Genomic DNA, 16,630 nt, shown 5'->3' with positions numbered 1-16,630 from the left:
CAAGGCCATGGTCACCTCCCTATGCCATGTACCCCCTCCTTTATGCCCCACAGGGTGTCAGGGGGAACTGTGGCCACCTTACCCCTTCACAGATGCTGGCCCAACAGAGAAGAGGCAGCACTGCAGGATGCCTCCCACTGGTGCCTCTCCGACACACCTCACAGCTGCAGGGGCTGCTTTCACCACTGTATCCCAAATGTGTTTATCCTTGTGCTGCATTAGATGTTCTTGCGGGAGGCAGCAGCTGCTGCTGTGTTAAAAGGACACGTGGCGGAAGCACAAGTGAGAAGCCGCACGGTTCCTTTTCACAGTTCCCCCTTTCAGATTTTTTTGCCCACAAGTAACTCTGAGCGCTATGCTGCGCACGTGAATACCTGCAAATCAATCTCTGCGTGCATTGGCCTGTCTCGACCCTTTGTGCAGCAAAGCAGAGCCCAGAACGTGTGCACCCCACCGTGCTCCGCAGGCAGGAGCCAGCAGACCAGCGGGGCTGCAGTCCTTGCGGCCGAGGGCAGAGCCACACTGTGCTTCAGCACAGGACACGACAGCACAGCAGCGCGGAGCTTCCACCAGTGCTAGGCACGCATACGCAGTTCCCTTTCCTGAGGAGCTAGGAGAATAAAATGGCCTCAGAGCAGCAGGGAGCCCCATTTATTTGGCAAAGCAGGTGGATCCAGAAGTGAATGTCAGGTATGCCAGGGAAGAGCAAAGGAACATGAAGTGATGTAACTGGAAAACTCTTCACACACCAGATGTATCCACTGCTTCCCCATTTCGGGTGCTCCCAGAGCCCCAGGAGGCAGTGGAGCATCTCTGCCACCTGGGCCTTCTGGCTGGTAACAAGAGAGTTGCCTTTACTCCTTCCCCGCAGACAAGCATCTCAAAACTGCAACGTGCACATGTCTAGAGGTTTGGTTTCTGGGCCAAGTTACTCACAAGCTACTTGGGAGCACAACTCTACACCAAGAAGGAAAGTCTTACAAACCCTTCCGAAGGGAGGCGGGGAGGAAATCCTAAAACACAACTAACCCCCACCCCCAACACATCCCAGGGAATCAATGAAGGCAGTCATAGCAAGTGCAAATAAACCTTGAGGTGGATGGAAGTTAAAATGCATTTTCACTGTTCATCACACCACCTTGTACAAGTCTTTGGCATTGACCCAAAAAGGAAAAAAACAAACCGAAGCACCAACCAGCTCCCTGACTAAAGCAGATCACAAACTACAAACAGAATTAGTGCAACTCCATGGACAGGCCGGTGGGGCTTGTTCCCCAGCACTCTCAAATGAGTCTGCACACCCCTTCGACTGCTACAAAATACTGGCAAGGACGATAAGCCCTTCTGCCAACCCCCTCCCCCAAAAAGGCTCTTTGGCAGTCCTCAGCAGCTGAAGACTGACAGCAGAATGAAAGCTGGCACGCTCAGCTGACAGCGCAGTACTGAGATGACACAGCCTCTGGTGCAGTGGTGGTGACGCGGGGGATGCCGTGCCAGGGCAGCACACAGGCACAACACCCAGCTGAAGCTGATCACCTGCACCTCACAGGCAGCCTGGGACCTGTCCCAGCCCAGCCATGAACCTGCACACCAAGGGTGTGTATATTCAGCATCCAAACCTGGGTGAGGGCTCCCACCAGCTGCACCAAGTGCATGGACCTCTGATATAGGTGTCACTGCACTCCAAGAATTGCACAAGTGCCAAGGACTAAGGCTCCCTTTACTGTAACAGTCGTGTTTGTGTTGTGATGAGGTTTTGGGGTTGCTTGTGTTTGTTTGGGGGGGGTGTTTGTGTCCCCTCACAGGGAAAAGGCAATCCCCTTACAGGATTCTCCTGCAAAGTTCCTGAACGCTACTTCCATTGTAGACCACAGCACCTTGAAAATAAACACAAATGTTTTGAAAATACCCCCAGAAATACTATCCCAACAAAGCCTACTCTGTGAAGGAAAGGATGGCAGACTACCCAGTAGCTATTTCCTGTTATTCCTAAACCTACAAAAAAAACCCCAAACAACTGAGGATCTGTCAAGAATTAACGTGATGCCCAAGAATACCTTTAAATCTAAGTCAGCATATCTTCAGTCTCTAAATTAAACAGGGCAATACTGGTTTGCATCCTCTTCAGAGCAAGTGTGGAAGTCACACGATGCAAGTGTCCTCCGGAGAACAGCCATACACCTATTCTAATCAACACCACACTGAGAAGAGCCTGTTTTATAATGCACCTTGTTCTACGGAAACTTTGTTTCACCTACCTGTGAAGACTTTAGGATTAGATACTTCATCACATGCCTAAGCATCTGGTTTTAAAACATGTTTATGTAAATCACCCAGGATTTCTACATGACCTGATTTTGTATACAGTTGGAATTAAAGACAGCTGCTGAAATTTCTAGAAAGAACCTGTCTGGAGAACACATCAAAAACAAAGAAAAGCAACTGAACAACAGTCTTGAAAATGCTTTATTGAACCGTGTGTCTTACTGTAATGTGCAGATGTGTTTGAAAAGACTACAGCTTGAAAAAGTTTTGAAAATCCTCAACAACCAATAAAAAAAATTCCCTACTGGGGGTAACTCTCATAATAACCACAGGCCTCATGTAAAGTTTCCCTTGAAACATTTTCAGTTGCAGAGACTAAAAGAAAGCAAAGCTAGTGCTGCTCTACACAGAAACAATCAAGATTTGAGGATTTTTTTTTTTTTAAAAAAAAAGGAATGGAACTCAAACTTCAGTCTATGGGATTGCTTCTTTTGTGGCTCTTATTTTGGATTAGCATACACGTCACAGTTCTGCTGAGAACACCAGAACACCATCTGGTGTTCAAGTCTGTAAATTTACTCTAAAACGCTAGCAATGCTGCAGAGATGGAAGGATACAGAGAAAGAGAGAGGGGGTGAGGTGAGAAAGACCTGGAAAACCACCATTATGATATAAGCCTAGTTTAAGTTTTCATCAGAAGCTGTGTGCACTTTTGGTTTTTTTTTTTTCCTAACTTTACATTCAAACAAACCCACCAAAAAAAAAAAAAAAAAAAAAAAAAAGAGGAAAGAAAACCAAAATCAAACATACCCCTTCTGTCCTTCTCTTGGGGCTATTATAAACTTCTATGCACAAGGACACCACACTCTCTTTTCTTCCAAACCAGTAGGGTTAACAGTATAGGCATGTAGGTGGCACGATTCAACTAAAAGGCTTTTCCAACTTTTTTATACCAGCAAAAATAACCAAAAGAAACAATAAATAAAAGGTGCTAAAGTTAGCAATAAGAATTCAACTGTAATATACTGACAATGCGGGAATCCAAATCCTCAAGCTCTCCTGATACTGATAGGTCTCTACAAACTATGAAGCAAATACATAAATAACTCAGAATACGATTGAGACTGTGAAAAGCTTTTTGAACTAAGACAATATGATCCAGGTTAACTTTTTTTTTTTAAACACAGTGAATATATAAATTGTCTACACCTGAACAAAACATATTTAACAGTTAAAAAATTTTAACAACCACAAAAAGGAAAAACTTTAAATGAAAGTGAACATAATTTGATTTTAGGGCACACAAAAGCCCCTTGCAAGTAGCTTCCAGCAGTGGCCTTACTGTCACGTCTCCTACAGATGCATAAAGTAAAGTTTAACTCCACACTGAGGTGATGGCTAACGGGGCAACATAATGGTCACATACAGCAAAATGCCACACCCTGGTCATAACAATATATCACACTGCAGTTTCCATCCTGTGCAGGAACAGCACATAAAGATGTCATTCTGTCATATATTATTCAAAAGCTACTTCGTGGTCAAAAACTGCTAGTCAGCACTAACCTTTTTGTCACGTAACCTTTGAATAATGGGAAAGCTTTGGGTTTTATAGTTTTACTCCTTGTAATTAAATTTTTAAATGACAAGGTCACTAAAACTCATGCACGCTGCAAAAAACGTCATGCAGTAGTTAAGGTAAACCATCCAAGCAGTTTTTATTCATTAATATTCATAAATACACACAGCAGCTTCATTAGAGATTTTTCATTTTTTTCCTCTTCAGTTTGAATGTGGAGTATTAGGAGAGCCTTTTGCATGTCAAGGTACAGGACACAGAGTTTTTTGCTCTGCACTGCAACCTACATTTACCTGCTAGAAGTAAAAATTAGTTAAGTGGAAATGATTATCATATATATCTTTTCTCTCTTTCTTTTGAATGTACACAATGTAACAAGAGTGACAGACCTGAAATTACAATCACCAAAACAAACCCAAGATAGTTGTCCACTTTCATTGGCAAATACAGCACAGAGGACATTGTCTGCAAAGTGGGATGTCATCAAAGAGGAGGTGGAGGAGGCTCATTTCCTTTATTACTCTCTTTTAAATTTAGGTTTTCTAAAGCAACATCTAGAGGCATAATATCTACACAGCCCATAGCACCAAAATCTGCAATCTCCCCCCGCTCATCCTCATCTGAGGAAGAACTTTCTTCCCGCATCAAAGTGGACAGTAGAAGCTCCTGAACAAACAGGCTGCAGTCTGCCCGTTCACTTTCCATTGACTGACGCTCTGCTTCTGACATCTTCGGATCATTCAACCTGTACAGCAAAGGAAGAGAAGACAGGCAGTTGGTGAAAGCCTTTTTCACCTGCGGCACTACTGACAGGCACTCGAAAACCACCCCAGGACAGTCCTGCTTGCCATTTGTACAGCTCTGGCAGTACAACAGGCGTGCAATTAACAAACCACCCTTTCCCTGTTGCTACAGCAGCATTCAAAGTGGAGCCCAAAGCTACAGGAAAATAAAAAAAAATTTTTGCAACATTTCCTGCTATTCAGGAGTCTTTTAGGGAAGGCTGCTGTGATTTCCTAGACTCTCATTCATTATATGCCCATTTGCTTCCATGACAACTTCTAAGTTCACATAAGTTCACAATACATTATTGCCTACGTAAGGCCTAGGGATTCCCAAAGCACAATACAATGTTCATCCCACCACTTCTCCTAGGTCATAGTGCATACCCCTACCAGCAAGGAAATCGCTCACTCCAACTCTGAAAGTCACCATCTGTGACATCTGCAGGTACTCTGATTAAAGTTTCTCAAGTAATAATGAGTTTCTGACTGAAAGATACCACATGGTATTATTTTGCACTTAGATGCAGATCCAATTGACTCAAATCCAGGATTCTTGACACAGGAGCTGTTAAAATGCCCACACTCTTTCACCATATCAGACAGACAAGAGTATGTATGGGTGGGTGTGGCAGGGCAGATGTGGAAAATATTTTTATTTCAATTCAACAGCCAACCTTCTAAAAGAACTGGAATGACACAGTGGGTGACTTCTCTTCAAAATAACCCCGGGATCTAAGTATAATTTCTAAACTAGACGAGTATTCTGTTAATTAACAGCTTCCTTTATTTGCTTTGTTATCCAACCTCTAAAATAATTAATATATGAACCCTTATTCAACCTTCAGCTTTTACTAAAGATTAATTTCCTATTAAACAATACTATCTTCTGACTCTCTCCCTCTCCACTACAGCTCAACTATGTGCTAGTATCACTGGAAATGCACTTGTTCTGTTGGAAATACTAGGGGAGACGAGCACAATTTAGTTAAGAAATACTCCTTTTGTTCCTCTTGAATCTAAGATCTTGAAGTTTTAAGGGAAAATCTCACAACTTCAAACAGAAGTGCAGTATGTTGTCTACAAACTTGATGAAGGATCTGACAGAAGTCACAATAACTTATTCAGCCAAAACTCAAAACCACCTTCCTTTTCAAGGTTTGCAGAAATGCATACGCAAGTCTAATACTTTAAACAACTCCTAGCGGCATCAAAAAACAGTACAGCATATTTGTAAGATTGCCTCCCTTTTTTGCAGACACCACCGCAAGACACTTCCACAGCCAGCTCTTGGGAGTCAGCTTTCCAAAAGCAGAACAATTCCTTTTGGGCCAGCTATAAACTGTACTCTTGGGTGTTGAATAACTGGGTTTACTTTCATGTTAGAAATGTGGATTGAAGCAAGATTTATGTATTGCATATTCTGTGACCACTGCTGGTATCTACTGTGAATATATTCTGTATGATTAATTAGCTTGTTAACTCTGGGATATTACTTGATCAGTTACTGCTTTACTAGGGCATGTGCTTAACTCCAAACATTTCAGCTTCACCAAGCTCAGTTTCATTGAGCTCTATGTTCCTATCAGAACTAAGGCAAACAGAAATGGTAAAAAGTAAACACAAGCAAATACACCGAACAAGTTACCTTGTAAGAAGAAACTGGGAATTCTGGATAGTCTGCTGACTGTTTTCTGTGTTAGATGTGTTGGGTGATGTTGTAGATTGTGTCATACTGGTGTTGACATTGATCGTGTTGGTGCGTCTAGTTGCATTGCGTGCAGTTTCCAGCTGTTGTCTCGCTGCCTGTGCATGTTGTCTTTCCAACTGCAGTTGCATCTGCAGCTGCTGTAACTGAGAAGCAGAAGGGCCAGAGGAATTGAGCTGTCCTCCTGCAGAACGCCTCACGCCTGATAGCTGAGATAAAAGCTCTGCCAGAGAAGAGAGAGTTTCTACAATGAAAGATCTCAAATGCGTTACGCAATAAAATCAATACACCCTGAATTCCAGTGCATCAGTTGCTTTTTTCAAGCAAAAAAAACGAAGAAGAAACAATGCTGAAGAGCCCATGAAGCTCTTGAAAAAAGTCCTAGCATTCAACGTCTCAAAGGATAAGGACAATTAAAGACTAATTTATGCAGAGTTATTCCAAGTAAGAAGTCAAAGTTTAATGCCTGCAAAGTAACAGAAGACCAAATGTACAGGAAAAGCCTGGCAAATGATGTCCTCTGCAGCAATTCTCTGAAACTTCAAGTCAAAATAGCAACTGACTAAGAAACAACTGCATTTTGGCTTTGGATGGTGATTTCATTTTCCTCTCAACAAATGTTCCCTCAAAACACAGGCTTTAACTTCCCAAAATCCCAGAGGGAAGCTGTGCTGCAGCAAAAAGAGAAACATCATACCATTGCTTCAAACATTTGATAACAAATATTTAATTAGGAAAACATATTAAAGTATTGCCTCACATCAAAACCGAAGTGGTCAATAATTTTTGCTGTATTAATTTTTATTTCTGCCAGAAGTACAGGAAGGCTTAGCAATTAAAAAAACTTTGTCCCTAAGTTTTCCAAAGCAGGTGGATGGAATGCTTGCAGCGAGTTTCATCCACAAAGAATTTTTTGAAATAAGTATTAGCAGCAACTTACTGCTCAGTGCATTACTGCTGAATCTCTTGTACACCCTGCATAGATGGTAGTTATAGCACCTGCTTGCTGTAGTTGATGCAAGGGCAGAGGAAGTAGGGGATGATACTGCTCTTGCCCCTCACCTCTAAATTACAAAGTTGTGACAATTTTCCTTCCATTGCATTAACAACATACAATCCTTCTAAATAAGGCTTTCTTTAAGGGAAGACGGCAAAACGCAGCTGTCTTCCATGTCAGGAACTCAGGACGGTCAAGCCATTTTTACCACCGCTGATAGCAATGTTAAATAACATAATTCAATTGTACTTACTAGAATACAGGGAGGGAAAAAAAAAAAGTAAAAAAGCAACATGTTACCAATGTCATTTACTTTAGACAGAAAAATTCTAGTGGTCTTTCCTATCTATTACTCCAGTAAAAGGGAAGACATATCAAACTTACAGACAAGATTTAAATGTATTTATTCTCACTGCAAGTTAAAGCATAACTTAAAGCTTTGATTACAGCAAAGCAGTGTTTTGGAAGCAGATGTGAGCTCCAGACAGAATCCTGGTGTAAGAAGCATACCCAGCTCAATGTGCAACTGAACTATAAATGCAAAACCACAGCTTCTAAAAAAAAATAAAATTCAGAAGAACACCATTTAATCCCACACTTAATGCTGCTAAGTGGGAAGGCCTTGTGGGGCTGAAAGCAATTGTTAGCTGGAGACTTTACAAACACCCTCCCTCCTTGAACAAACTCTAGTCCTTTTTAGATCCTCCTGTGACCCCACTTAACTTATTTTCTTCTCTTGATGGAATACTTATTCCCAGCAAATGGAATGAGTTAGATCAGGTACTGGGCCAGCAGAGCACCAGAGCCAGCAGAAGGTGGGCAAGGGGACCATGATTAAGAAAGGCAGTAGAACCACAGCTCTCTTTTCAGGGGCAATGCCTCATTGAACTGGCTGGCTGGTTACCTCCCTCTGAAGAAGTCACAACATGATAGCAGGAAGCTCCAGTTTAAGCATTATGCCTTCTTGGCACCTAAAGCAAAGGTGGATTATGGCAGAAATTCTGAGGTTTCCCTGACACAGTGGCACATTCGAAGGCTACTGTATAAAAACATTTAGATTTCCCCTTAGGTAAAGTTTTATTTGTTTTCAGAACTGTCTTCATTCTCTGTTTTTGGTCTCCTGTAAAAAGAAGGTTTTTTTACATCAAAGCTAAATGTATGCCAAACAAGTTATTCCTGGGAATCCTAAAGACACATCTTCATTATTTTCTGGTGTTGAAAATGAGACACGCTTCTCCTCCCCACAGTGTTTCTAAACTTGACCAAAATACACTGCACATATTGCAACAGTACATTTATATAAGAATTTACAAGTACACAAATAAAATATATCCATGACATTACCAAGTCAGGCTTTCAAACAGCAGCTTGAATGCAAGAGAACATATTTTATATGTCCATTAGTACTCAAACTGAGCTAATTTCATGTTCATTGAGACAGATACTCCTCCATAAACACTTTAATCCACAGGCAAATTAACATGGTATATACTAAAGTAGGTGATGGAAGTTGGACACACTCACGTGCAAAAATACACAATACCCATGCATAGATCAGATTTGGGTATAAGTTTTACACCATCTAGAATTACAAGCAAAAGCTACAGGCAGCAGTTTCAGCTTCAGCATCTCTATGCACAGGCCCTGTGCCAATCCAGCCAAGCACACTGTTCACCTGCGAGCAGCCATCAGCCACACTTGCACAGTGCAGAGTATCTATACATGCACCTTAATAACAACAGAAAGCAGGGCAACTATTATCTTCAATTTTACTTCCTCCATGTAAGAAGGGTAAAATTTGTGGTTATAGCTCTTACCAGCTATAGGATCCATGGCTTCTCTATTGCTTGGAGAATACGAACTCTGAGAAGATGAAAGCCCACCAGGGGAACTGGTAGTAAAGTGCATGTTTGATCTACGTGCACGGGGGCCTCCCAAACCCCGACCTGGGTGGAACATCCTACGTACGTGCCGAACACCGCTGGATTCATCATAACAAGAAGTTAAGAAAACAGAACTGATTGGCATTGAGTATTAAATGACAAGGACATTTGATGGGTAAAACACTCAGATGCACATTGTTCTTCATTCATAAAACAGAGATTAAATGTGACGAAGCAAAGCTAAGGTACACTGTAACTATGGTGCAAATCAGATTTACTGATCTGAATTGAAGATACCAAGTGCTATGTGCACCAAGCTACCTGTATTTCTTCAGATGTTTATGACATCTAAGATCAGGATTAATGTCTTAAGGCTTTTTTAGATCAAAGTTTTCTACTTGGTAATCTGAAAACTCCGACAAAAGCGTGTTCAGCCAAGCTTACTACAGATATAAGGAGTTTACTCTCCCTCCCCAATTCTTATGTTAAGTACTGAAAATAATAAAAAAGTTTATTTCCACTCCTATCAAAAGTACATAATTACTGTATTCCTTCTGACTTTTTTACTTCATGCTTTTATCCAAGAAATTTTGTCACTTGTCCTTAAGAAATTGTACTGTTTCCAGAGTATTCAGTACTTAGTCACACTCCTTTGTTTCACCTTTCCTCTTTTAGCCAAAGAAATGCCACTAATTCCAATTATAACAATGCCTTTCATTTCCCCATTTTCCCCAACTTCTCCGTATCAGATGCTTCTATTTCAAGTCATACCTTTTATGTATTCTAATTTAAACTAAGAGACAAACAACAAATTATTTAAAGATTACTTTTGTCAGAAAGTTGTTAACATTCATTCCTCCAAGACAGTCCAGATAAGGCTTCCTTTTGTTTTAAAAATCACTATTATAATGCACTAGTGCAAAACGAAACAGCATAGGCTTGAATATTTTCTTTTACTGTTACTAGTCATTTACCTTAGATCCTCCTGTCTCCTACTTTCTTTATTTTTATAATTGTATGCTTACCACTCGTACAGTATCCATTGCTGTGCAAGAGTGAAGTTCAATGTACTTTTCATAAAACACAGTTACAATGTACCTCAGGATGTCATGGAGGTAAAGAACTTAAGACTGAAAGAAATGAATGGACTCCTCATGGCAAGAAAAACTTCTGACTATTACAAAAAAGATGTTACACAACATTTGCCTCTTTCAAACCTATTAGTTATGCTACACTGTAAAACACTTAAAATCTAGGGTGTAAGAGGAAAACCTCCCCTGCACAGAACACACTTCACCTAACACTGCGTGCAGCTGTACCTCTGAGCGTGCTAAAACTGGATGCTGCTGGAGACAGGATAGGAAAGGCCAGTATATCTGGGGATTTTTCAAGCACAGTACTGTGGGGTAACTTTCCTAACCACAGTTTTTAATGTGTTTTGAGATAAACATCCTTCCTCAAAGACTAGCTAAGTATGCACCCAAGTCTTACCATCTACTTTGGAGTAAGAAAAACCTTTGTGAACCTTACCTTGGGACAAATAGATAAAATGAATAGCCACGCAGGAACTATTCATACAACTGATGTGAAAAGCTCTATTTAATGAATTTTCAAATATTTTTCTGCTAAAGCAAGGCACTGGGCTTTAAAGAGTTGTCCCCTGACTGCAGGAATAAAGGACACACCTTGCAATGGGTGCAGAAGTTTTATAATGAGAAACACATGCAGCCTTCTGGGGCCACTTAAGGAAAAAAAAAACCCAAACCAAACAAAACCAACAAAACAAAACCCCAAACCAAAATAAACCACACTTGTATAATCAGTACTTGGAAGATGAGGCCACTCCTTGAAACTCTAGAAGACTCAACAATAAAACCTCACAATAAACTGCAACAGTAATCTTCACTCCAGAAAAAGTGCAAGCGGGGAGCCTTCTCTCCATCTCCTTTTTGTCCGTGCAGGTTGTTAGCATGGAGAGTTGTTCTGTACAGCTTTATCTCCATATGAACATGTTTAGAACAGCCATATAGCAGTATCAGAGAGCAAATTTCTAACAGCTCCCTGACTTGTGACAGTTACTCTTTTCCACGCTGCCAGACCCTGGATGAAAAGGGGCACCTCCTCTTCCTTTTTTCCTATTTTAGACCTAACTGTTGCTAGACATCATGTAGAGTACAATGTGTCACTTAAGAACACGCTTCTCACCAGTTCTGGAGACTTGAGAACACTGATCACTGAAGCAATAGTGTACAAGCAGAAAATTCTACATGCATTGTCTTTAATACTAAATCATGGACAACGTACTATCAAAATATATCCAAGGAAGATCCATCTTGGAATGACTGATGTTGAAACCTTGCTCTGTATTTGAAAAGATTGATTCTTCTAGCTCAAATTAAATACCCAAATTCAAAGTAATTTTGTGGCATCTCTGATATTGGAAGGGAAGAAAAATCTGCAGAAACATGAACTCTAATCAAACGTCTTGTTCATTTCAGTAGGAAACTAATTTCAGTGTGTAAGTGCGAAAATGTAAACCTCCTGGCCTACAGAGCAGTTAAGCCAATGCTGGAGGACCACAGTTTGATCTTTGGTACATTGCTATGTAGTTATTAGTGATGTAAACTTTCATAGAAAAGGCATATGAGGCAGGTGCTATGAAAACCCTCACAACTGGTAGAAAGAGCAGAACTAAACTGATACAAGAAAAATTGCTCAGCTACTCACTTCACCAGTCATCAAGCAACATCTCAGAGCAGTCCAAAGAACAGGAAAGATCCAATGGTCTGGAAGATGCTCTCCCCTCACCAATCTCATCCCACCTCCACCTGAAAGGGAGGATGGCACGACTGCACTGGGGGACACCTGACCATGGATGCCTCAGACCAAGCTCACATGGCCAGAGCTACTACATTCAGCACCTTGTTCCACTCCACAGGGAAAGGCAAAGTAGAGATAACAGCTTTTATCTAACTTTGTAGTGTTGTTTGCTTTATTAGTTACTACTTCACAGAGCCAACACCCAAACTCCTTTGTCCTGATCAAATTATTGTGTAGTAATTAACACACGTATTTAGCCTGTCCTGACCTTAAACTATGGTAATGCTAAAAAACTTAAACGCAATCACACATCAACTGAAATGGAGCCATCTCCTTAAATTCTGCCTGCCTTCTGTTAGCATAAAAAACTCCAGTTGCTAGGGCTTGGATTATTTTTTTTCCCTTTTAAAAAATCTTTAAACAAAAAAAGCCACTATCAAACTAATAATGTAGTCCTTTTGTCTGTTTAAATGAGACACAAAAGAATATTCAGAGAGATTGGTTACTGTAGGGAGGCTACATAGCCTGCATGTCATTAAATAAAAGCCCAAACCAAAATATGTTTCATCAGTTAATCTTTGGGAAGGATAAAAAAAATGTAAAAAAAGAAAAATATTCCTAGAACAAGGATAAAAAAACCCCAATAGTTCCAGCTCTTCGGCCATCAAGCTGATTGTTATACAGGTTTATCTACAGAAATCTGCATAACCTGCTGCCAAGGTAACCGAAAGACAACATTCCACTTCCCAGGAAATCTGCAAGTTTTCTGAGTTATATTACAAAATATCAGTAACATCAACAAAATTGTATTATTAAAACAAGGTGTTTAAAGTAGTTAAGCAAGTTTAAAATAACTTGTCAAAACCAGCTAAGCTCAAGTAATCCTCAGACCATCACGTTCATGTCGCAAGTACTTACAGCACACTACTGAATCTGGATACACAAAGCAGCATTAAGACTAATGATCACGCAGAATAAACCACACTGCAAGCAGAAAAACCTCTCAAGTGTCAAAATTCTTAAATGTGTTTGCTGTTAGAGAAAAAAGCACTTGGTAGTCAGGTATACCTGCTGTCTATTCACAATCTGGCATTTATCTTTTTTAAACCATCTAATGATATATTTTTTTTTTGACATACAGACCTTTAGCAAGTTAAGTTCCAGGAAAATCAGAGGTATGACCCTTTGACTACAAAAATCAAAACAAGCAGTCACGGCTACTAAATGCAACAGTCTAGCCCCTTTGCCTCAGTGTGGAAAGGATATTAAATCTCTAGGAGCTCTGTGTTCCAGTGTAAGATGAGCTGCAAAGTCATCTGTGACATGATTCGGATCCCCTCCAGGTAACGCAGCACATATTGGACAAATCTGAAATGACAAAGCAAGAAAAAAACCCAACTTTATATACACAAACAGAACTCATATCATTGAGTCAATCATTAGACATTGATTCTTATGCTTTAAAAATCACATTCTAGGTATTCACAAACACCTAGATAGCAACATAGTCAAAAAACCCAGAAAAGGTATTCAAGTGCAGACATTAATTTAGACATCTACTACTTTATGATTTTCAGAACACTGTGGAAACCAGAGCTAGAATTTTCAAATTCAGTTTGCAATGTCTTTGTATGCCAACTCTGCCACAGACAGTAGAAGTAGAGTCTGATTATACAGCATTACTATTAGCCTGCTTGAACCTAATCCCAGCAGAGGAATCAGAATGAAATCACACGGTAAGTATTTGCTGAACTATCAAACTTCAACCACCCATTGAATGATGTACCACTTATCTATAGGATGATGTACTTATGTTTATCTAAAAGTTGGGAAACGTCCAAGGACCCTTACTGGTAACATGACCGATGTATTAATTGCTAAGTCCTTGGATTTGTCATCTTTGAAAAGGCTACCTGGTCCTAAGTTCCTGTTTATACAACGTGGCAAAGACAAGGACCTAAATCATGGTCACTAGTTTAGTGAGATATGTAAATGAGTTCCTGGAATTGTAATGAATATGTAAACAATTTCCTGGAAAGTTAATGAATAGGTATGAGTAGCTTGTATAAAGAGGGGGCTGAAAGGTTCCCTCAGTGGAGCGATCCCGCATGCACCCAGCGCTGCCGAATAAAGATAACCTCCGCTCACTCAAATATTGGGGACCGATTCTTCAATCACCATCCAGGCAGTTAGGTGTAACTACAGGTTTGGCAGAGAAGGGCTGATCTCTATATCCCTACACAACAGTATTTTGGGAGAAGACCCTGTCATCTGCCTTTGGGTTTTTGTTTTTTTGTTTAAACCAAAACACATGTTAACTAGGTAGACAACCAGTGCCATTACCATTACCAAAATTATGATTTGTTTCTTGAATGACTCCATGAACAGCTTGAGAAGCACCTTCCATTTTTCTTCACAGTAGCTTTGCAGACTGATTTTAGAATTTTACAGATGGCAGACAAAAAAACCCCCAAAACAATCCATTCCACAAAATTCTCCCCCCAAATGCTACGTGCTCAAATTAACAGCACTTTTACAGTTAAATGCAGCTGTTGTCTATGAATCTATCTCTCTGTTCCTCAGAGTCAAATAGTCTTGACTTTATGGAGCAACTCGGGCTGCAACATAAAGCTCAGGTTCCCAGTGTTCCTCATGCATATACTCAAAGTTGTTGACAGCAGATCTCAAGAGACCACGGGTGTTAAGAACATCTATGTGATAAGGACCCACATCTGTCTTACTCTTTTGGAGCAGAGGACAACGTCTTGAAATAAGTTTACTGTAAAACCTCAGCTGCTTTTGACAGCAGCTACTGTATCTTTAGTGCCACTTCAATTTTAGCAGTCAGGTCTAAGCAGAAAAGCAGGTATTTTAAAAGTTTTTTGCTACAACCTCCTTCCCCTTTACCTTCAATGTTCAGCATTTTTCTTCACAGAGTTCCTCCTCCTCTTCCCAGATTTTTCACCACTACAGAAGCCATAAGAGCAGACATGCCAGAGAGCAAAGGCAACTTCTATAATAATACCCAACTATGCCAGTATATCATACAGCTACCCAGTAGGGACACAGGAATGGATGTATGTTTGACAGATAGTTCTAAAGTCCATAAACTTATAAATAAGCTGCTTAATCTTCAGGAATGTGTTTCACACCAACAGGAGACAACACCTTCAAAGCAACCTTTTTTCATTAAGCTACTCTGAGGAAGTGGAACCGCAACGTAAGAACAACACGCTTCTGGAAGTGGCCACAGAAAGTTCTTTTACTAACAGGACAAAGGTGCTATGAACTGTGCATATTTGCCTGAAAAAGAGATACAGTTCTCAGAACAAACATCAGCTAAGAAAAAAGTTATAAGGAACAATGAGAAGGAGAAGGGAATTAAGTATTCTAACCCAAATTTTAAACATGAGCTGAACTTCCAAGAATTCTCTTAAACATGAACTAAATTTCCAAGAACTCTCTGGGAAAAGTTACTGAAGCACTGTTGCACATGAACAAAAATTTGATTACACATAACCTCTAGCAAAATCACAACAAAGACTGCAGCATCACTGGTTAAGTGTGACACTGCTAAAAATCATTGTTCATAGAACACACATGAGTAAATGATGCAGATGAAAGGAAAACACTGTCAGAAGTTTCTCTTGAAGCTACAATCATTTGTGTTAAAAAACCACGTTACCCTGAATAATGTCTGAGAGAGAATTGCGATGTCTTAAGTCAATCATTCACACAGAATACCCAACCAGATTCCAGAAGTGTGACTATATTACCACAGTAATATAACCAGACTGTCTCAGATTGTCTATTTCGTTACCGCAAGAAAAACTTCTCAATTTTACCAGCAACATATCAAGAACCTAGCCTAGTTACTGCCTTGCTAGACATGAGAAAGTGACTGCAGGTCAATGTAATACTACTGAATTTGCGTCTCTGCTCTGAAATGACATTCAAAGATGGCATTTGATGAAGTTTCCTAAAATGTTTGTATTTACAATGCTAGCAGACTTCTAGTTGAATGCTGCATTTTACTTGGAACCGTTGACTGACTTGAAATCCAATGCCAACAATAACAATCATCATGCTGACAGCCTGATTATTCTGTGCTTGCCTTGTAAATCTTACCATTACCCTTGGACATTTACTTGTGAAGAAATACTGGTAATTACTGTGGCTTTAATATTCACCAAAATTGTACGATTTATTCTTTTTAGTGTGTAACCTTAGAGACTTAATCAATCACAAAACTTGAGACTACTCCCACAGACACCGGTATAACTCTCTATTAAATTGCCCAGAACTAAAACCAATCACCTCTGAAGAAATACCATCAAACTCTCCTCATGGAGTTCCTCTCCAGTACCTCAACAGGCTGGTGCCTCTCCAAAGTACCCGTACACTAATGCACATTCAGGATGTGAAAGTCAAAGGCAGCTTTGGCTGCAGTGACCTTAAGAAGGTGGAGTTCAGCATCCTGAAGGCAGGGAGGAAGATGAAAAACAAGCTCATAACCTTGTCCTTCAGATGAGCAGACTCTGACTGCTTCGAATTCCTCCTTGCAGGAGGCCTGTGTGATAAGGCTCTGGAGGGTGG

At 40.3% G+C, this 16,630-nt stretch overlaps 1 protein-coding gene across 4 annotated transcripts in view; it reads right to left on the bottom strand.

Moving 5' to 3' along the window:
- Positions 1-3,958: 3,958 nt before the first annotated feature.
- The window catches only part of LOC102046107 (E3 ubiquitin-protein ligase KCMF1), a 54,471-nt gene continuing 41,799 nt past the window's right edge, over positions 3,959-16,630 (bottom strand). For all 4 annotated transcript variants that reach the window (XM_055698864.1, XM_055698866.1, XM_055698865.1 and 1 more), the window contains 4 exons: positions 13,301-13,402; positions 9,149-9,323; positions 6,275-6,557; positions 3,959-4,589 (listed from right to left, as the gene is read on the bottom strand). In XM_055698864.1, coding sequence (XP_055554839.1) covers positions 4,328-4,589; positions 6,275-6,557; positions 9,149-9,323; positions 13,301-13,402 — 822 coding nt within the window. In that variant the 3' untranslated portion in view covers positions 3,959-4,327. The remainder of the gene's footprint in view (positions 4,590-6,274; positions 6,558-9,148; positions 9,324-13,300; positions 13,403-16,630) is intronic.

The sequence above is a fragment of the Falco cherrug genome, chromosome Z, assembly GCF_023634085.1.
Source record: "Falco cherrug isolate bFalChe1 chromosome Z, bFalChe1.pri, whole genome shotgun sequence".
Lineage (NCBI taxonomy): Eukaryota > Metazoa > Chordata > Aves > Falconiformes > Falconidae > Falco > Falco cherrug.
Note: the sequence above shows the minus strand (reverse complement) of the source record. Positions and strands in the feature narration are given on the sequence as shown.